The sequence below is a fragment of the Hydra viridissima genome, unplaced genomic scaffold (genome assembly GCF_058129835.1).
Source record: "Hydra viridissima isolate aposymbiotic clone 2 unplaced genomic scaffold, HvirCarnegie_v1 scaffold_3, whole genome shotgun sequence".
Classification (NCBI taxonomy): Eukaryota; Metazoa; Cnidaria; class Hydrozoa; order Anthoathecata; family Hydridae; genus Hydra; species Hydra viridissima.
In genome coordinates this window covers 18,014,557-18,034,624 of record NW_028324302.1, presented here as the reverse complement: position 1 = coordinate 18,034,624, position 20,068 = coordinate 18,014,557, and the positions used below count along the sequence as shown (strand labels likewise).

Sequence of the window (20,068 nt, the reverse complement as noted above, 5' to 3'; positions counted from 1 at the left end):
TCATTAGAAAAATATTACACTGTACAATGTAAATGGTTAATTACAATTGTCAAGAACTTTTTAAGATCGCTACAGAAAAAAACACCCAGTGGTAGTAGTACTCCAAACTTCTTCTTTAAACTCTTTAAATTCTTTTTTTTTTGATTGCTTAGATTTACATTTCTTTAAAATTTGAATGGGTCGTTTCAGAATTCTTACTTTTTAACCACAGGTGTAAAGTCGACATCGTGCAAATATGGTGAACACACGTGTACGTGAACAACATTTTACGCACGAAAAACAGAACAAGAAGAAGCGTCTTTTTCATCATTTGTAACAAAACATACAGTGTATATTTAAATCAACTCAAACGTTATCAAATCCATTATTTACACAAGTTAAAATATAAATAAAAAATCCCTTTTATACATTTAATTTCTTACAGTAATAATTTAAGCTTATTCATAAAAATTTCCAAACATACAAAATGGTAACAGCAGTATTGATGAATTGTTGACAGAAGAAGAGTTGATGGTAGGTACTGATGACTGAAGGTCAAAGCTACCCAACTCTTTAAACGCTACTTTAAATCTTATAAAGGCAAAATCGACAAGGCGAATATAGTTCCCATAAACATTGTGACCAGAATAATAGGAGTAAACACATTCCAGACTGGCCATAATGCTACACACATTCTTCCAAAGAAATATTTTTAAAAAAATGTTTACAAAGTCAACTTATAACGATGATAACGATGTAAAATACAGAAAACTTAAAAAAAAAAAAAAAAACTTACAAAACCATTCCAGTTAAAAATAACACTGTGGCAGTAGGTACTACGTAGGGAAAATGGACCTCATAATCACTGATCCCTTTATAATAGTGATAATATCCAATCATAAAAGCAGCGATCAATACGCTAGCAAATACCATTGCCAAACCAGGATATAAATAGACACTATAAGTAACATTGGTCTGCATATTAACATCAGTCCAAAAAGTTTAAAATAAAAAAAAAAGGTTTGTAAATCTAAGTTAACTTAAAATAAAATCTCAGAGAAAAAGTCTTAAAATTACCGATGTATTCTTGCATCAACCCTTAACGCAACATAGAAGTCTGTGTAATGAAATGTTCCAATGGCTGCTAGTATCCAGAAAATAATGTGCAAATAATGATTTGAAATACTTTTCTTTGGCTTGTACTTTTCCAAAATCCTTTGGCCTTTTTTCTTCAGCTTATCTAAAGTTGAAATGATGCAGAGATGAAATGATGTCTGTATTAGTGTTTTGTTATTCCGTTGTGAAAAATTATAACGAATAAATAACATTCTTCTATATTTTAATATTTAAAGATGGTCAGTAGATTCCATAAAAAAATTTACAATAACTAATATTCCTTCGAATGTTTTGTTTCAACCTTACAAGAAATTGTACAATATATTGAGCTTTTAAGCTAAATCCATTAAATTTTTTTTTTTTCAAAAATAGCAAAATTATTTGTAAATATATTTATAAATACGATTTTGATGTGACTTGTCACATCAAAATGTTTGCTATGTTTAAACGCTTAAAAAGTTCTGTTTTAATACAATTCAGAAAATTTAGTATGGAGGTTTTGTTATTTATTCTTTATTATTCATTATTAACCAAAAAACTAAACATCGACGCCTAACATTTTAAAGGCATGACTTTACATTTAACAAATTTCAGTAAATTTTTGTTTTACTAACATAACAGGTAACAGCATTGTACAAAATTTGTATCTTTAACTATAAAAGATTTTCCTTACCATCAGCCATTATATCAAACTTGCGGCTTTGGTATTGAGAAAAAGAGTCACCCAACAATGATGAATATTCTGACATTTTTAAAAATCTAATCTATAATCAGTGATGAGAAATGGGATAAAACATTATGAGAATGTCTTTTGAAAAAAAAAATTGAAATGTCAGAGATAAAAATTATAAAAGATCACTTCTTTTAGCACAATGAAAAAGCGTTCTTATATTTCAAAAACTAATGACATTTTACACACTAATCTATCATATAAACCCTATGTTCTACCACATAAAAATCACGAACTATACTTTTTTTTTAATAATTCTCTTTAATAAAAAGAGAATCCCAAAATATTACTATCTGTCATTTACATAACTATGTCATAATTTACATAATTACTAGAATCTTTTCTCATTTTCTCTTTTTCTGAATTGGTTCCACATTTTAATTGGTTCATTCATCCTAAACTAAATCTGCCATTTTATTCTCTGTTTAACACTTTAGTCTTGTTATCCCTATGTTTGTTTATCCCATCTCCACACAGTACCATCATCACAAACAGCAACTAGTATTCTAAAGAAAGCAAACATAACTTTAAAAGTTTATTCAAAAACATGCTTTTCTTAATGTAGTATATTCTTTGTAGAATTTATATGCTCATTAAGAGCTTATTGAAATATCTTTTTTTTATAACTTCTTTTTGGTTTATTGATCAATTAATTTAACAGACATCTTACTATTTACTTGTATGAAATAATAAAGAAAACATTTTACTTGGCTGAACTGTTAAATGAGATTTGTCGAACAACTGTTGTACATTTAGCATGAAAGAGAATGATGGGCCTGAAAGGTTAAAAAAAAAAGATTTTAAAGGTAATCAAAGAATGTCGATTACATCTGGTAGAAAAAAATCATCAACCTTATCATTTTCCTTCTTTTTAAAATAACTAGTGAACTAGTTAACTAACACCATCATTGTCCTAGTTAATTTCACCATCAGCAATGTTCTTGTCATTTTAGATAAGCAATTAGAACGAGTAATCTGCAACCTACAGACCTGTAGATAACATGAGTACTAAGGAAACATGAAATCAACACTGCGTACTTGGCCTGTGCAGGATGCTCTCCTTCCAAATCATAGAGATAAATTTTACCAACTTGGTTGCCAAGAGCTAAAATCTGATACAAAAACAAACAAAAAAAGTCTTATTTGAGTGGATTAATTGGTTTTAGAATAATAATTTACAAAAAGGTAAAATTTATAAATATATAATTCTACCATTTGATTCAAGTCCACAGCAAATCTGATGAACCAGATATCACATAAATCAACATCAAACCTAATCAATGTAAACACTTTAAAATATGGAAAAAAGAATCAATTTAAGAGAGAAGTATTAAAAAATACAGAAACTGTTTTCAAAATCAAACCAGATTTACACATACAGTTAATTCTGGAGTAAATACTTGTAAGACATGTACCAGAAAAAATCTGCGCGGACATTATAAAGGATATTTATCTAACTATTGTATTTCAATATTGAATGTTATGTTTATTTTGAAAGTACATATATTAATATTTTTAAATTTCACTTAAGAAAGTTTGTGAAGTTTTGTACGTGAGAACGCACGCACTTTGCGTTTTACACTCGACATCAGCTTTTGCACAGTCTTCAGCTGGACTTTCTTGGTAGCTCTCATCCATTTATTTTTGAAGTCTTTAATGTTTTTGGCTTCTTTTACATTGAACCTTAGTTTTCTTTTGACAAGAACCCAATATCTTTCGATAGGAGGTAGTTCGGGACAATTTGGTGGATTGCAGTGTTTTTCAACGAAATCTACTTTATGTTCTCTAAGCCAGTTTAAAGTTGTCCCAGAGTAGTGACATGATGCTAAATCGGGCCAAAATAACGAGTTACCTGTGTGTGTTCTTAAAAACGGTAAAAGACGTTTCTTGAGGCATTCTTTTATGTATATTTTGGTGTTAATTGTTCCCGTAGTCACAAAACAAGAGCTTCTTTCACCACATTCACAAATTTCTTGGCAAACTAAGAATTTTTTAGCAAATTTTTGCATTCCAATGCATTTATATTTGGAATTCAGTTTCTTGCGATTAATTGCTGAATAATATTGGTGTCCTGGAAGAGATAGGAAATATGCAGCACAATAAGTTTCATCGTCAATAATCAAACAAGATTTTTTAGCACATAATTTTTTATAGAGCAGCTTTGAACATTGAATTGCGACATTTTCTTGCTTTTCTTCACAAAGAGGAACTTTTTTCTTTTTATAAGATTTATAACCACAATTTCTCTTTACTCTTTGTATAGTGGAAGCACTTGTCTTAAATTTATTCACTAATGTTTGAACAGAAATCTCCGGTTTTCTGTCTAAGGCATCTTTTACCATTTTACCATGATCTCGTCTAACAAAACATTTTTTTCTTCCACTTCCTGATTTTCTTATGATTGTACCAGTGTCCTTAAATCGTTTCACACAACGCTCTGCACTGTTCTCAAAGCAATCTGCAGCTCTTTAGAAATTGTTTTGTTTGATACACCAGGATTTTCAACGAGAAAATGCAAAATTTTTTCTCGCTTCTTATCTTGATTTGATGACATTTCAATTAAAGGTAATTGTTTTAATAACAGAGTTGTTTAAACTTTGAACAACATTAATACAATGACATTTTAAAACAATTAGCTATTTTAAATGATGTACGGTTTCCGTAAACACCACATCAGAACACGCGCAGATTTTTTCTGGTACATGTCTTAAATACTTTTAAAGTAAGAAAAAAAAAAAAAGAAAAAGAATACTATCTTTTGTAAATGGTTTGAAACAATATTTTTTTATGCAACTTATGTTAGAGGAAGTAAACCAAAAGGTTTGTAAGAAAATGCTATTTTATTTTTAAAAATTAATAAAAATATTTTGCTTCATTAAAACGCTTATCACTTCAACACTCACTAATAGCCCTTCTACCACCATCAAAAGGATCAATAGAGCAATAATTTGATAACATCCCAGAATCCCTCAACCTGTTTAGTAAATTTTCTTTCCCATTATTAGTCATAGACTATTAGATATATTTATTTTGATAAATTTAAGTAGATAAATTTAGTCTTTAATTGACAACTTTAAAGCTTGTTGCTTTGTAACTGCTTATGAATACCATGCTTGTATTTAAGTTTGATTTTTTTTAAAACCATGATCAAAAAATTTTTTTGCGAATGACTGTTAGTAAATTTGCAAAAAACATAAGTTTGTTTCTACTAAAGTTTCTACTCCTAAAGTAATAAAATTCAAAAAGATAATAAGAAAACTATAAGTATAAAAACAGTACAAATTCTCACTTGTGTAACACAAACACACCAACATCAGAATTGTTTTTCTAGAAAACAAACCAAAGTAATTATTATTCTATACCCCACCCACCCGAGTAAATCTCTTTAAGTCACAAAAAAGAAATTTAAAGCTAAAACAAGGTCAAGATGATATCACAAATGTTGTAATAGTAATATAAATAAGATTTACCCTTTTCATTATAGTTTCTATTGGTTGCTTTGTTTTCCAGCATACAACTTGATTATCACAAGACTAAAAAATTTGATTTCAAAAAATTGTTGGATGTTTCCTTATTTAAAAAATTGCTTACAAAGTTTGAAAAATGAAAATATTATGTCCAAAATTTTTAGACTTTTATGCTACAAAAAAAAAAAAACCAAATTAAGATACAACTTACTTTAGATATAACAAGATCACCCAGCCACACACAACAATCAACATAATTACGATGGACTTCTCTAGTAGTATATTCTGGATAATGGATATTTAATGTATGAAAGATCCTTTTTGCAAAAAACACAAAAACATTAATAAATCTGTTAAAACACCAGAGAAATTCTTATTTTATTCTTTATTTATAATTGGATTCCAAACAAAATCTTTAACTACCAAGGCAATATTTTTGTACGTAAATGCTTTTACAACTGCATAATTTATTTTGAATTAAAATGCTTTCTATTACAGGTGTTCTTAAAAAAATATAGACTTGGTTCTTTTAGTATTGAGCCTAATGATATAGAATGAACACTTTTTTAGAACAATAACAAAATAATGTTGGAACACTATCAAAATAAAGAATTTTGAATTGTCCAAAGATGAAAATAAAATTAATGAGATCGAAGTTGCTAAGCTGTTTATATGTCAAATGTCAAAACTGAATAATTTGAAAAAGTATATATATATATATATATATATATATATATATATATATATATATATATATATATATATATATATATATATATATATATATATATATATCTTCTGAAGCAAAACCTTAATTCAAAAAAGTTAAAATGATAAAAAAAAAAAAAAAAAAAAATTGAAATTAATAAATGGAGAAAAAAAAGACCTTTGATTTGCATCAGAATAACTGTGAGAATCTTCAATAACCTAAAAACCAAAATTTTATCAAAAAGTTTTATAGACCAGTTAACTACATCAAGCAAAAAAATCATATAGAAATAATATTAATTCTACCTTTTTGCATTTTTCTGTTTCAAGACTCCAAAACTTTAAAGAATGATCCATCCCACATGATAATATTCTTGTGCCAAGCGTGTCAAAATCCTTAAGAAAAAAATGAATGTTTGAAGTAAAAAAAAAATAAAAGAATGTGGTGGAGACAACAAGCTTAAGAAAAAGTAAGAAGCTTAATTACAGCCAGACATTTCTCCTTCGTGATCCAAGATCCAAGAGAAGGAACTACTTACAATACCCAAGACTTCATCTCTGTGACCATCTACGCCACCAAATATGGCGACACAAACTTCTGATTTGATATTCCACAGCCTAATAGTATGATCTGAAAAAAAAATGATAAAAAAAATAAACAGATTTCATTTTTTCACTTTAAAGATAGATTTATAAATATCAATAATTTAAGAAATAGATGTAAACACTAAGATTATTTTCTCCTAGTTGCCTTCTATTTTTCTTAAAACAAAAAAAAGAAACAAAAAAAAAAAAAAAACTAAAACAAATAAACAAATTAATATTTAGTCTCCACTTTTTATTTTTCAAATAGCTATGAATATTTACCTTTACTTGTACTGAGTATTAACAGAGGATCAATAGGATGTATCTTTAACTCATTGATTGCACTACCATGCCCTTGGAGACACTTATTAAACAAAATTTAAATATTTAGCATATGGTTTAACAAATCAGCTTTTAAACAACTTTAATTGTTTTATAAAACTGTAGTATATATTTTGTAAAAAAATTATTCTTAAGAAAAATGATATTCTAAAAAATTTTAAGTCATGTTTCAAACCTACAAAACTCCTGAATAAAAATATTGATACAGTTATAGTAACCAGAATTGCATTAATACAAAAAATGGCTTTTAAAATTTTTTTTAGATTAAAAGTAATATGCTAGAGTACATGTTCTTTTTAACAATTTTAAAACAACTTTAAAAGATGGAAATGAAACAATCAAATTATCTTGAATATAGCAAAAAAAAATTGAGTAAAAATAGTAAGTGTAGAATTTTTTAATACACAAAAAAATGTTTAAACAAACTTACTGCAGTAAACTGTCTTATACAAGGACTAGAGAAAAAAATCAAATTGCAAAAAAAAAAAAAAAAGTAAATAGAACCAGCCTCAAAGAAAAAAAAAAAACAGTAGGACAGTTAAAATAAAACATTTAAAACTTACTTAAGTACATGAATGATTCCTTTGGCCCCAGCAAAACACAGCAAAGGATTGTTATTATCAACTGTCCATGAGCATGTGTAGAAGTTTTCTTCTGGCTAATTAACATTAATTTTTAAATTTAAATTTTTGAACTTAAAAAAAGTATTTTACATTTTAGCAGTTTGGTTTATGTATTTTAAACTTTTATAATAAGTCAATTTTTTATTTTAGGATTTTGAAAAGCAGCAAGAAAATTTAAGATACTTCACAGAATAAGTCATTCATACATCAGAATCAGCATAACTTTGAAGCAAAAAAATTTGACCAGAATCTTCTGCACATTTGTAAACAGATACCTACAAAAACAAATATTATTGATAATTATCAGATAAATGAATGCATGCATGTGTTGAACATTTCAATAAGTAAAATTACTTTTTTCTTAAAAAAGTTAGAAAGATTTTTGTATGCATCAGTCAGCTTTTAATTTAATTTGAAATGACAACTTTGACAACAGAAGTTTTCAAGTTTGAAAACAGCTTTTAAACACAGTACTACTGATCTTTTATTTCCTGCATAGTATATCTTGTTTTAAATTATTGATAACAATAAATATTTATGAAACAAAACTTTCCTAAAACATTTTAAATAAATATGTATAATCTTATCTACAATAAATTTTACAATCATGAGACATTACTCGGTTGCTTCCAACAGTTCCAAAGATTAAAGGATCATCTTCATCATTTATGCAGTGTTGAAAAAACTGAACACCAAAAATTGGTTGCTTATGGTCTTCCTAAATTACTCAAACAAAAGCTTACAATTACTAAAACAAAAGCATCAAATATTTTAGATAAAATAATATATGTATGTGTGTATGTATGTATGTATGTATGTATGTATGTATGTATGTATGTATGTATGTATGTATGTATGTATGTATGTATGTATGTATGTATGTATGTAGATTTACCTTGATGAAATTTGTGCACTTGAAATTAAGTTTTGATTTAACAGTTGAGTTGTCATCATTCTTTACTTTTACTTGCTTTTTCACTTTTTTTTTATACTTTTTTTTGCTTTTTGTTTTATTAGAAGTTGAGCAATTTGTTGTTTGACTACTATCTGTGTCTTCAGCATCTTCTGAAAATGCAAACCATAAATAAACATAAAAAAACAGATTTGTGTTGTTGAAACTTTTCATTTTAAAACACTAATTTTAAAGCTGTAATTTAAAAATGTGGTTAATTATCAGGCAAATGTTTTCAATAATTAGGTACAAAAATTGATAAAATATATATATATATAAAATATTAAATACTGTAACATATAAATAAAAAGCTTACTTTAAATACAATTCAGCAGATCAAATACTTGATAAAAAATATCTTTAATATTTAAATAGCGTAAAATCTTTACCGTGAAAATTATCGTTGCCTGTCTCAAGTTCGTTGTCCACATCCATCTTTTGTAATTTCTATTCCAACAGGTTTGGGTCACAGATTCCAAAAATTATTTTGATCATGTTCCCGCGCTTGTCTTGTTTATTCGTTAATTTTTGTAATTATATATAATTGTAAACATTAACTATCAACTACGTACTCACAACGGCTTTTGTTTCTTTTGTGTTTTCTTTTCTTCTCAAAACCTATTCACTTTTATCCGTGAGTTTGAGAGACAAAAGCTCTCATAAGGAGGTCTCTCTCTAAAGTCTGCAAATATGATTATCGTCAACATGTCAATTACAATTGCAAATTAAAATAATTTTTGATATGTTAGAAGGTTTACGGTTATGCGTAGTACTTTTTTTAAAATAAAAAATCAGAAGCAATCCATTGAGCATAAAAATTGGATAAATTTGCTTTATTGTATCTTTCAGTCAGTGTAAACATTAACAGTTGTAAACTTTCCAGTTTCCAACCGTAGAGAGCAATTAATGAGAAACAGTTGCGCTAAAAATCCAAGAAAAGTTAAATAGATAAGAAATAGCAAGAAGAAAATCATTTAAAGAACAACTTTTCAATGAATTGAACATGTTACGGGGTTTTGATGGCCATAATATTTAATCTTATGTCAATAATCTAAAACGCAGTGATTTTTTTTACTTTTTTTTTTTTACTCATCATAATGGGCATTTTGACTTCAATTTTTTAAACTCCGATATACAGGAGTTGGACATGGTACAGCAACTAAAATTTCTCAACTTACACTTAGTATAAGTTGAGAAATTTTATTCATATTATTACCATACTTGCATACGTAGAAATGACTCTAACTTTTTTTTTTTTTTTACTTCGACTTGGGGTCAAGTTTTCAATTTATGACAAAAAAGATATAAGAAATGGAATACAACATTGAATCATAGTATAGGCTATTTATCAAAACTGACAAAAGTAGAAAAACCCGTTCCTTTAGACTGTGGCTGTTAAAAGTGGTCAAAAGATTTGAATCTTTGATTTTACTGAGTTTTAGATTTTATCATACTTTCAGAAGAAACATTTAAGTTGCTGCTTTCTTGTGACGTTGTCCGACTGGAGTTATCTTTAAAGTGAAAACTTTACGTAATTCTATCACTGCATCAAAACATGGAAATGACTCAGCAGCTTTGATTTGGAAAAAGTGCTAGAAGATCAACTTTCTCACCCAAGTGGAGCATGAATAGAGTTTCAATTAACTCTGCTCATGAAAATGAATTTTGACCAAAACTTTAATAAATTAGAGTTATTTGGATTCTTGTGAATGTAAAGAAGTATTTTGATTCTTCATCTAAATGTAACGGGTGGTTACTAAAAATCCGGACAAACTTTCATGGGCAATTACTCCCATAGTTTTTATGGTAGAGATTAAATAAAACTATCATTAAAAAGAGTTTTTAGTTATTTACTTATTTTAATTAAGTTTGTCTTCAACCAGTCTGTTTCTTCGGATTCGGCCAACTCTAACACGAGTTGATCCAAAAAGTGAAAATACAAGGTTAAGGTCAATTTTTTTCAGGCAAATCTTTATTCTGGTTTGTAGTTGCTTCACGTCTTTTTCTTGCCAGTTACTCTCATACACTTTGCCTTTCAAAATAGCCCAAAAGTCTTCTATTGGACGAAACTCCGGTATGGCTGGCGGATTGTCAACTTTTTTGATAAAATTGATGTTATAAGTCTCATAACAGTTGGTCACGGTTTTGGCATAATGCGATGACGCCAGGTCCGGCCAAAATATATAATTACCATCGGCATGATGAGCGTTGATGAACGGCACTAATCTTCTCTTTATACAATTAATTTCATAGATGGCTTTATTGACTGCAAGGCCGCTGGGGACAAAAAATGGCTTTGAAATACCTTTGTCAGAAGCGGCCAGCCAGACAAGCACCTTGGGTTCGAACTTGCGCTTTTTGCGATATTTAACACTTGGTGGAGTCTTGTCTCTGTTGCTAGAGTAGTAGGTGCTGTTTCCATTAATTGTTGAGTGTGACAGCGTAAAGTAAGACTCGTCGTCAAGGATGACCAATTTTCCTTTAAAATCAGGATAAAGACGATCAATGCCGGTTTTGATTCGCTCATTCTGGTTCTCTTGTCAATGAGGTATACCCTGTTTTTTATAACTTTTGATGTCAGTGTATTTGGCAAGAGTTTTAATGATATGTGAATGACTGCATCCATATTTTCGACCAGCTTGCCTCATCAAAACTCGGTCACTGTGATCAAATATGGTTTTCAGGCGCTTGATAGCCTTAGGAGTCATGATTTTGGCCACACGACCACTTCCTTGCACTCTTTTGTACCCAGAATCATTCTCAACACGTTTGATTATATCATAGATAGTGCTTCTTGGAAATTTTTCAGCATTGAAGTGAGCTACTGTGAACTTTTTACCTTGCAATTTATTATTCAAATAGAACTCGTAAATCCGTTTTCTTACCTCTTCTTGCTTAGCCATCATTATTTTCTTAATTATTATTAATTATCTAAAAACAAGTAAACTAAGTTATAGAGAATTAAATAAGCTTTAAAATGGATATAAGCATGAAAAAAAAAGATTTAGCTTGTGGCATTTAAAATTCAGTTAAAGTTAGTCCGGATTTTTAGTAACCACCCGTTAAGGAAGTATTACAATTTAGTATCATATAGATAAGGAAACATCACTATTAAGCATCGTGTATATTTTAAGCATTGAACAATCGAGTAGTTACCTCAAAAAATCCGATAAAAATGGATTTTTTGAGTACAATTTGGTGTAGAATAATGCACGGATATTTTGAATACCATTCGATTTTTAGTCAACTGAATAATATGAATATGAATGAGCCTATTAGCGTCAAATAATTTAGCTAATATTGAATATTTAATTAACTCACTCAGCATATTCAATTTAATTGATGTGGTTAATTAAATGAATATACCCGGAAGTTAAATCAGTTGATTAGCTGAAGCTTAACATTGAAAAACAAACAACATCATACAAGATGGGTAAATGCAAATGTCTGTTAAAATATTTGTGAACCGCCATTTTTCCTAAAAAGAATCTTGACGAGAAAGAAACTATTTTTACTTGTAATAATAATCATCATGTGTTGAGAAACAAAAAATGTCTTCTATCATGATAATTTTGAACCTCCTACTAACACCATACAACTAAAAATCAAGGTGCAATTAATCAATCTCAATGATCTTTTTTTTTTAATTCCCACTTCTGATAAAACGATAAAGTAGTCAACCTCATAGAAATATTTCAAACACCAGCAACAAGATCAAATCAATTTGTTAACCTTAAAGCTATCTTTCTTTTGTTTTATTTCATGGTAAAAACTGAAAAGTATAAAGATATATTTATTTTACTTCGCTTAACTAAAAGATTAGGGTAGACCGGGGCACATGGCCCGCTTTTTTTTCTTTGATTCCTAACTTTTTCGCATTTCGTGTTTTATTTTATTTCTTTATGGGAGAAGGTTGCTAAAACTATATTAAATAAAAAAATCTTTTACTAAAAGCTTAAATAAACTTGTGAAAATTTTTAAAATGCTTTATTTAAAATGATGTTCCTTGGGCCAATGTGCCCCTTACTTGGGGTAAGTTGGCCCATGGGTTGGGGCAGATCGGCCCTCAAAAATTGCTTATCACATTCTTACATAAATTTACATATTCTCTACATAGTATGAGATTCTAACAAAATTATTAAATACCTAATTGATTTATTAGGCTTAATTCTTATCTAATGTTTTGAAACTGGCTAAAAAGTCTCAATCAGATTAGCGTTTTAATAAAAACATTCTATCACTGGCATTTTGTTCCATCACAAACAGTTTAATATGAATTAAAAAATGTGCATGCGTAAACGGGGTACGTTAGCCTACATGGCCAACGTGCTTCGCTTGTGCTGGGTCAACCTGCCCCATCGCCATGTTTAGATTAAAAATTACTTTTTTCTTAATCCATCAATAGGTACTATGTAACATTGTATATTAAAATAATCCTCAGACTTTAAAATTCAAACAAGATACTTACCTATAGCGCTACTGTCGAAGACTAGTGAACACAAACACATCAAGCAAACTGTGCAAAATATACTTCAGCTTATCAAAAATTGATAAAAAGATACAACACTGGCAACTGTGCTCAGATATCAGTGATGCTTCTGAGGAATGAGGGGAGGAGTGCTGTCAACCTTCCCCTTGATTCTTAGCGCGCCAAAGCGCATAGTCATAGAACAAACTCAAAAGGACCATCCTGCCCCTAGGGCCAACGTGCCCCGGTCTACCCTACCTTATTTTTCAAAGTTATTTAAGCTAGACAGTAATAGTTATGTTAAACTAATTTTTTTTATAATAAAAATAAGTAATAAAACCATCCCTAATTTAGGCGTCGATTTTTTTAACGTTTTTCCACGCGTTCATTTTCGAAGAATTTTTTATCTTGAAGGAATATTCATTTTGATGATAAATATTTTTCTCGTTCTTATAATTAAAAACAACAACATCAACAACATAAAAAACAATGTTTTTTTTTTTTTTGTAACAAACAACCAGCAAATTTATGGGTCAAATGAGTTGCTACAACAACCGTTTAGTAAAATAATAAAATGGTTTTGTTTTCGGAAAATATCAAGAAAAATCTAATCATGTTGTCATCTTGAGGATTTAAGTTAAAAAAAAAAAAGAATAGTATAAACTCGATAAAGATGGTGATATTTTTTATAATTCCACACACACCTTCTTCACTGCCTTTTATTTGAAGCCCCCTGTTCCCAGCAGGTAAAAGACGCAAGAAGCTGATTGCATTAGGGATGCTCGTTAAATTTATCTAATTGTAAATCAAAAAGAGTGCTGCCATGTTTTCCTCTAAAATCGATGAAAGTGCTGTCTTAGTGAAGCATTTGCTATAAACAATAAGCAAAAATTTTCATTTTCTTTTTTTTTTTTGATAACGGGTGGATGAGTCGTTCAAAATTAAAAAGTTCTTCAAAAATTTGTTCAAAGTGAGGTAACAGTTATTATCGAAATTCGACTTTTGGGTTTAGGCATTCATTTTTGCATCAAAGTTTTCTTTTGTATAATTTGCTGGGGTGGTAATCATTATCTTCGTTTGCCAAACTAAGTTCGTTGATAACGACTCTTCTATCAATATTGTTTCCGCTGCTGCGTCTTAAACCTTTTGTAGGATCAATAACTTTGGTTGTTTCTTTCTTAGTATCAAGACTGTCGAAAAATGAAGAACCAGCTGAGGCTTCTGTAGAATTCGCAAGTTTCTTGTTCCAGTTACTTTTTATGGAACCAATCTCGTTGTAAATATTAGTCTTAGTAGATGCTTTTACCTGTTTCTCTTCGCTTTGAATTGTTGACTTTCGTTCTACTTTTGGATTTTGTGGTAAAGAATCTTTAATTTTGACACGTTTAGATAACGGCTCCTCTTCGACTCTGCCTTCGCCCTTATGCAGATTATGTTGATTTGATACATGCTCTGCAACTGAAACTTTGGCATGAACAAAATGACGGATTAGATCATGAAAGCCTGAATGGTGCGTTGAAGCATTTGCCCTTTTCTTTGTAATTTGAAAGGACAAATGGCCTAAATGTTTTAAATGTTTTGCGACTGTTTTATTTTTTGTTTTATTTACAACGTTTTTGTTCAAAGTAGAATGCTTTTTGGTTGCTTCTTCTTCATTTGCCTTTTTCAATATTCCATCAAACACTGAGAAAATTGGGAAAGATGTTGCATACTGATTTCTAATTTGTAATTCATTTTGAACACGATCCATTTCCATTTCTCTAAAATTCTGCTCTGCTTTACTCTGTGTTATTTCAGAGATTTGATCATTAAGATATTTGGCTTGCGATGGAGATGTTAAACCACTATAGGTATGTTCTTGAAGACTTTTTATCTCGTCACTATCTGATAAAGCTTTTGAATATAAGTTATCCAAAAGTTGGTTTTTTATGTTTAAATTATAAAAAGCTGGATTCAAGGTTTGCTTTTGCATGAGTCCTTCTTCTGGTTTATCAATTATATTTGATTGGTTCTCGTGAGGTACAGAAAATGAACCATCTATTGGCTCTACAATGTTTTGACTTTTTTCAGAAAGTCTGTCCATAGCTTTAGCAGCATTATCAACAAAGGTTTGAACTTTTGTTTTATTTTTAAATATGGAATCGTTAGGTTTTACTTCCTCGCTAAGAACTTCTTCTAAAGATTTACTTTGCTCCAGATCTAAATCCGTTTTTCCTTCTTGTGCTAATAAAGCTTCTTTTTTTTTCTCTTCGTTTAGCTCTTTTACGTAATCTTCTAACTCATCTGAGCTAACTTTTTCATTATCTGGAATTGATGTGGATAGCGGGGCAATAGTAAGAATTTTTGTAGTATCTGCGGGTGCACTTGAAGATTGAAAGTATACTGGCGCTATAATTCCGTTCATAATTGCGTTTGTACTTTTACTGTTACTATTAGATACATCGGGAGTCGGCCAATCCGGAGGATGACCTGTGAAAAATTTGCCGACAGATTTTGCCTCTTCAGGGTTCCAAATGTCATATTTATTACCAAAAAAAGGCACACTCTTAAGACGAGACATCTTTTCCATATTATATAAATCTAAAATACCAAAGCTGTTAAAATCTGCTACGGGAGCTTCGAAAGGTATGTTCAACCTTTTTTCACCAAGAACACTGCTGCCATTAATTAAATCTTTCTTTTTTGATAAAATACTTTGGTTGTTTGCTATGACTTTTTGCTCTGATCGCTTCATCCTGCTATGGCGGTGGGGAATTTTGGACTTTTTTGTTATTTTCTTTTGTAAACGTTTTACTACTGTAGACTGCTTTAAAATGTGCGGTGTGGCCATCTCCATAATATCCTCAAGACCTTCATTGTCATTTTCATCGTTAGAATGCGTTTGAACACTTTTCTTTACATTGTTGATTGGTCCTTTGAGCTGATCAAGTACTATGTCTCTTTTTTTTCGAAACAGATTATCCTATAAAATACAAGTTTTACCAAAAGGTGAAAAGCTTAAAATTACAATTTTCATTTCTATAACGATCAAATATTTTTTTTAAAAAAACAATTTTATCATTTTAAAATTTCAATCAAATTTACATTTGTATGATATTATCTCAAATATTTAACATTTAAATTTATAACCATAAAAACCTCATTTTTGGTGAATTCAGTAAAATCTTAAAACCATGTACAAAAATATAAATACAAAAATACAAATATAAAAATAAAAGTATAAATCGTTTCTTTTTATATATGCAAAGGAATGCCCAAAAACTCGAAAATTAAAAGCTCTTTCGAGTTTTTATGACAAAAGATTGCTTATCCTTTTCATTTGTATTTATGTAAATAAATTCAAGTTAAACTTTTAATTCATTTTTTTAGTTAAGTCTATTAGTTCTTATAATTCCTAGAAGTTTATAAACAATTTAGTTTATTTAACAGAATATTTTTGTCGGAACTCTTCATTTGCGTAAAACATTTTGTTTTTTTTCGCTCGAGAAAAAAAGCTCTTTAAAGGTAAAGTAAACTAGGGGTGAGAAATCGGAAAAGCTGGGTGTACTTCAAAAAATGGGTATTTTAGTTAGGGGCACCAAACTTACTATTAAAAAAATAAAATTCCATGAAACGGCTCGAGAGATTCTTGATTAAATAGCAAACGCGATGTTTTATTATCGCGTTGCATTTTTTATTTAATAAGAATAGTTTTTTGTTTTTTTTTTTTTTTTTTTACATTACAGTTAAGAATAGAGATTATTTAAACAATACTCTCTATTCTCAATTGTAATGTAAAAAAATTTCATAATTATAAAGACTTATAAATCTTAGCTTTGTTATGAGAAAACTAAATTCTGATTTTGATTTGGGCTTACAGATCTTTGGGCAGAATACAGATTTTTAAGCACCACAGTTCTTAGTAACAGTTCTGTAACTCAAGATTTAAACACTAAGAGTATTGCTTTTTAAAATACCATAATTTCATTTTAGTCAAAACAAAAGGATACTGATGATATAAACCAAAGCTAACTTAGACCCTAACCTTTTCGGTTCTTTTGCTTCTAGGATGATGATTAAGATGATGTTTTGGTCTGTCAATATTTTCCTTTGATTTTATTCGATCTGTTTTCAAAACTGATTCATTTTCTCTTGCAATTAAAGTGGGATCTTGTAATCCGAAATCTTTGGATTTCTCAATCTGCTCAACTGCACTCTCACCGAGGTTCATCTCGGATAAAATCCGCTCAGTTACCAATGTCGCATTTATGACTCTGTCTTCATATCCTAAATTACTTCCAATACCGCTCGGAACTTCTACTTCATCTTGCATTATTTCACTACGTTTTTTAAGAATCAGAGATATATCCCCTCCATTTTCTTCTGACTCACCACCCCAGTATTTTCGCAGCCAATCAGCTGAAGGACCTCGCCCCTTCTTTTTTAAGCTTCTACGTAGTTCAATTTCACCCCTTCTATGCATCATTAAGGCATCAACATTCCTGCGACGCATATTATGAATTTTAAAATATGCTCCATCATATTCACTTGCATCATCGTCATTGTCAAGATCGTCGGGATCGTTTAACTTTTTGGTTGCTGAAGTCAAGAAAGTTAGACCTTCTTTTTTCTTACGCAATTTTAACTGTTTTCGATTGGCTTTCTGTCCTGCAACTTCAAACAGGGTGTCATTGAAAAGTTTGTTATGATTGATTTTTTCGTGGTTTTCTTGAAGATGTCTATAATGCTGACTTGAATCGTTTTCTTGCTCTAAATTTAAAAGATTGAATTCTGGGTCGTGAACTGTTTTCTTTTTAGAATTACTTTCATGCTTTCTTCTTTTATTGCCCCCACTTAGCTCTTGTATGTTACCAGTAGAAACCGTTTGTATATTACCTACTGAATGTTCTTCAGGCAAGAGTTCGGTATTGTTAGTGTAGCTTTGGCTGTTGATGGGATAGACTTTGATATGCCTATGTTTTTTATTTTTCCTTCCAAAAACTTGCAAAGGTATTTTAAAGCTGTTATCTTTGTTATATTCTCCGGTTTGAAGGTTATTCGACCCTGGCAGAAAAAGATTTTTATCTATACCTTCATTATGACCTAATTCATTAGCGTTTTCTTGAAAAACGATTGATGCAGATTTTTCCATCGGATTTAGATTCGGTTTTTTAATTATTTCAGAATCGTAGTTTTCATCTTCAGTATTATAATCACCGTCAAAGTCTGTTTCAGCTCCCGATCCAGAGCCAGTAATATTTACTGTATCCGATTGCTTACTTTTTGCCCCACGAGGATCAACTTCTCCAGAAGAATCTTTAGTTAAAAAATGGCTTACCGGTCCACCACCAGACAAAACATTAGCAAAACTTGTAAAATTATTCGCGGCTTTTTCTGTTTTTAATTTTTTTGTCATACTTTTTATTACATTTTCCTCCTTAATTGCCTCTTTTTTTTTTTCATTTTCTTTTTCTTTTTCTTTTTCTTTAGTAGGTGAAAGTTTATCGTTCAGCGGTTTGTAGGAGATTTTTAACAATTCTTTAAAGCGATCAATCTTTGATACCTCATCAACCGCATCGACTGTATTAGCTACATTGTTAACTGTACTATCAGTGTTTCCTTCGTTAGATACATTATTACTCTTTGTACTATTAGTATTTCCTATGTTAAATATATTGCTTAAGCTTGTTTGATTCGATTCAATACTGGAGTGAGAATTTGCTATCGATTTTTTACTATTTTTAGGATTATTGTCTATTTTTTCGCGTTCCGAATTTTCACTGGAACTATTTGTATTACTTTTAAATTTGTGGGCGAACGTGTTATTAAATGGTAATGAGTAGCTTTGATTTAACTCATCCGATTCCCCAAACCCACTGTCACTAAGTAATTCTTTATTAAAGTCATCTTCGTCGTCAGCTGATGTTTGACGAACTTTTGCTGTGTTGCTTGAGAGAGAAGTATTGTTATTAATTTCTAGGGTTATTTGATCTCTGACATTTGAAGATGGCGAAAGTGAAAGTATCTTCTTTGTTCCGATTTCAATATTCTGGCTGTGATTCTCAGTTTTGATCGCTTTTGTTTTTGGTTTCACGTCTACTTCTTTATTGATATGTTGAGCTGCGAGAAATTCGTTTATTTCTTTTATTTTGTCATAACTACCGTAGTTTTTATTTTTCTTGACATTTGATGTTATAGCAAAAATTTCGGAAATAGGAGAGTTTTGGTTTAAAGTTTCACCAGAGCTAATCATGTCAGGATCAGGTTCATCATTAGCTGTTTTGTTTTTAAAAAAAAAAAAAAAAAACGATATCAAAAGTTATAAAAAAGGAAGAAAAAAATTTGATGTTTCTTCATAAAAATGATTTTTAAACAAACTAACATACCTTCCTTATTGCAAGCACTGACTCGAAAAAAACAAAATAGAAAAATAATCACAACTATATTCTTCATTTCTTTCCTTAAACTAAAAGATGAATGAAGAACAGATTTCTCAAGGAAAACGGCGAAAACATAATGTTCGTTTAGCAGTATACTAAATATTTTTTGCGACCCATCTTATTTGCATTTGTGCATAAAGCAACGAGATAAGCATCGATCATTTAGCTTGTGTGGAAAATATTATTCTGAAATAGACTTGACTTTTAAGTTCGTTTAAAGTCATTTGCCGGACGCAAACCGAGTAAAATGTACCTCAAGCTTAAACAGTTTATAGCTTTATCAGTAATCAACACCCGATGTTAAATGTGATCATTCTCAAAGTTCCTGAAGAAGCATACGAGCGTAGGTTACCGAGATTTGAATTTAGCTATTGCAAATTCTTTTATATAAAAATAATCATCTTAGATAGCCACATTCTTCCAACGCCGACACAAAATGGTTTTCCATTTTTTAGATCAGAACATTCAAAAATCTCTCAAATGTAAAACTCAGAAGCAATCAACAATTCAAATGTTTTACTTTTGTAATAAGGCGTGCTATATAAATATACATGTGTCTAATTATGCATATTAAAGAGCTTTTCATCTTTTTTGTCAATTTGCAGTCTATCCGCTAATATAGTAAATAAATATTTTTTTTGTCTGTTTTAGAAAGCAAAACTGCAAGTACAGTATCATG

General features: G+C 29.8%; 3 protein-coding genes across 6 annotated transcripts; all 3 read right to left on the bottom strand.

Moving 5' to 3' along the window:
- Positions 1-291: 291 nt before the first annotated feature.
- On the bottom strand, positions 292-1,907 carry LOC149891262 (transmembrane protein 128-like). The gene is made up of 4 exons (XM_090081433.1): positions 1,769-1,907; positions 1,057-1,219; positions 776-937; positions 292-674 (listed from the first exon to the last, which is right to left on the bottom strand). Exons 1-4 carry the CDS (start codon positions 1,842-1,844, stop codon positions 572-574), a joined length of 504 nt encoding a protein of 167 aa, XP_089937559.1. The 5' UTR covers positions 1,845-1,907; the 3' UTR covers positions 292-571.
- A 50-nt stretch (positions 1,908-1,957) lies between these two features.
- On the bottom strand, positions 1,958-9,049 carry LOC145202221 (polycomb protein eed-A-like). Of its 4 annotated transcripts, none has more exons than XM_090081430.1 (17): positions 8,892-9,049; positions 8,446-8,615; positions 8,170-8,268; positions 7,757-7,825; positions 7,491-7,585; positions 7,358-7,382; positions 6,868-6,949; positions 6,540-6,631; positions 6,307-6,396; positions 6,179-6,219; positions 5,504-5,609; positions 5,296-5,358; positions 5,115-5,152; positions 3,038-3,098; positions 2,864-2,937; positions 2,533-2,601; positions 1,958-2,331 (listed from the first exon to the last, which is right to left on the bottom strand). In XM_090081430.1, exons 1-17 carry the CDS (start codon positions 8,935-8,937, stop codon positions 2,274-2,276), a joined length of 1,278 nt encoding a protein of 425 aa, XP_089937556.1. In that variant the 5' UTR covers positions 8,938-9,049; the 3' UTR covers positions 1,958-2,273. The 4 variants fall into 4 exon arrangements, 2 of the variants coding, with proteins under 2 accessions (XP_089937556.1, XP_089937558.1); XM_090081432.1 differs by having other exon boundaries at positions 8,910-9,037; XR_016450625.1 differs by having other exon boundaries at positions 2,173-2,331; positions 2,678-2,937.
- A 4,403-nt stretch (positions 9,050-13,452) lies between these two features.
- Positions 13,453-19,909, bottom strand: LOC145199380 (uncharacterized). Its single transcript, XM_080074285.2, has 3 exons — positions 19,336-19,909; positions 16,995-19,225; positions 13,453-15,932 (listed from the first exon to the last, which is right to left on the bottom strand). Exons 1-3 carry the CDS (start codon positions 19,400-19,402, stop codon positions 13,998-14,000), a joined length of 4,233 nt encoding a protein of 1,410 aa, XP_079930411.2. The 5' UTR covers positions 19,403-19,909; the 3' UTR covers positions 13,453-13,997.
- Between the last annotated feature and the right edge of the window lie 159 nt (positions 19,910-20,068).

Bases quoted from the DNA above. Each gene is read 5' to 3' on its own strand.
- LOC145199380 (XM_080074285.2), bottom strand. From the start codon at position 19,402: ATGAAGAATATAGTTGTGATTATTTTTCTATTTTGTTTTTTTCGAGTC. The intron at 19,226-19,335 runs GTATGTTAGTTT...AAAACAAAACAG, and splicing joins CAGTGCTTGCAATAAGGAAG to CTAATGATGAACCTGATCCT. The intron at 15,933-16,994 runs GTTAGGGTCTAA...TGTATTTTATAG, and splicing joins GAAGCAAAAGAACCGAAAAG to GATAATCTGTTTCGAAAAAA.
- LOC145202221 (XM_090081430.1), bottom strand. From the start codon at position 8,937: ATGGATGTGGACAACGAACTTGAGACAGGCAACGATAATTTTCACG. The intron at 6,220-6,306 runs GTAGAATTAATA...TTTGGTTTTTAG, and splicing joins AAACAGAAAAATGCAAAAAG to GTTATTGAAGATTCTCACAG. The intron at 5,153-5,295 runs GTAAATCTTATT...TTTGTTTTCTAG, and splicing joins TAGAAACTATAATGAAAAGG to AAAAACAATTCTGATGTTGG.
- LOC149891262 (XM_090081433.1), bottom strand. From the start codon at position 1,844: ATGTCAGAATATTCATCATTGTTGGGTGACTCTTTTTCTCAATACCAA. The intron at 1,220-1,768 runs GTAAGGAAAATC...TTTCAACTTTAG, and splicing joins GTTTGATATAATGGCTGATG to ATAAGCTGAAGAAAAAAGGC. The intron at 675-775 runs GTAAGTTTTTTT...TTTCTTTGGAAG, and splicing joins TTTTTAACTGGAATGGTTTT to AATGTGTGTAGCATTATGGC.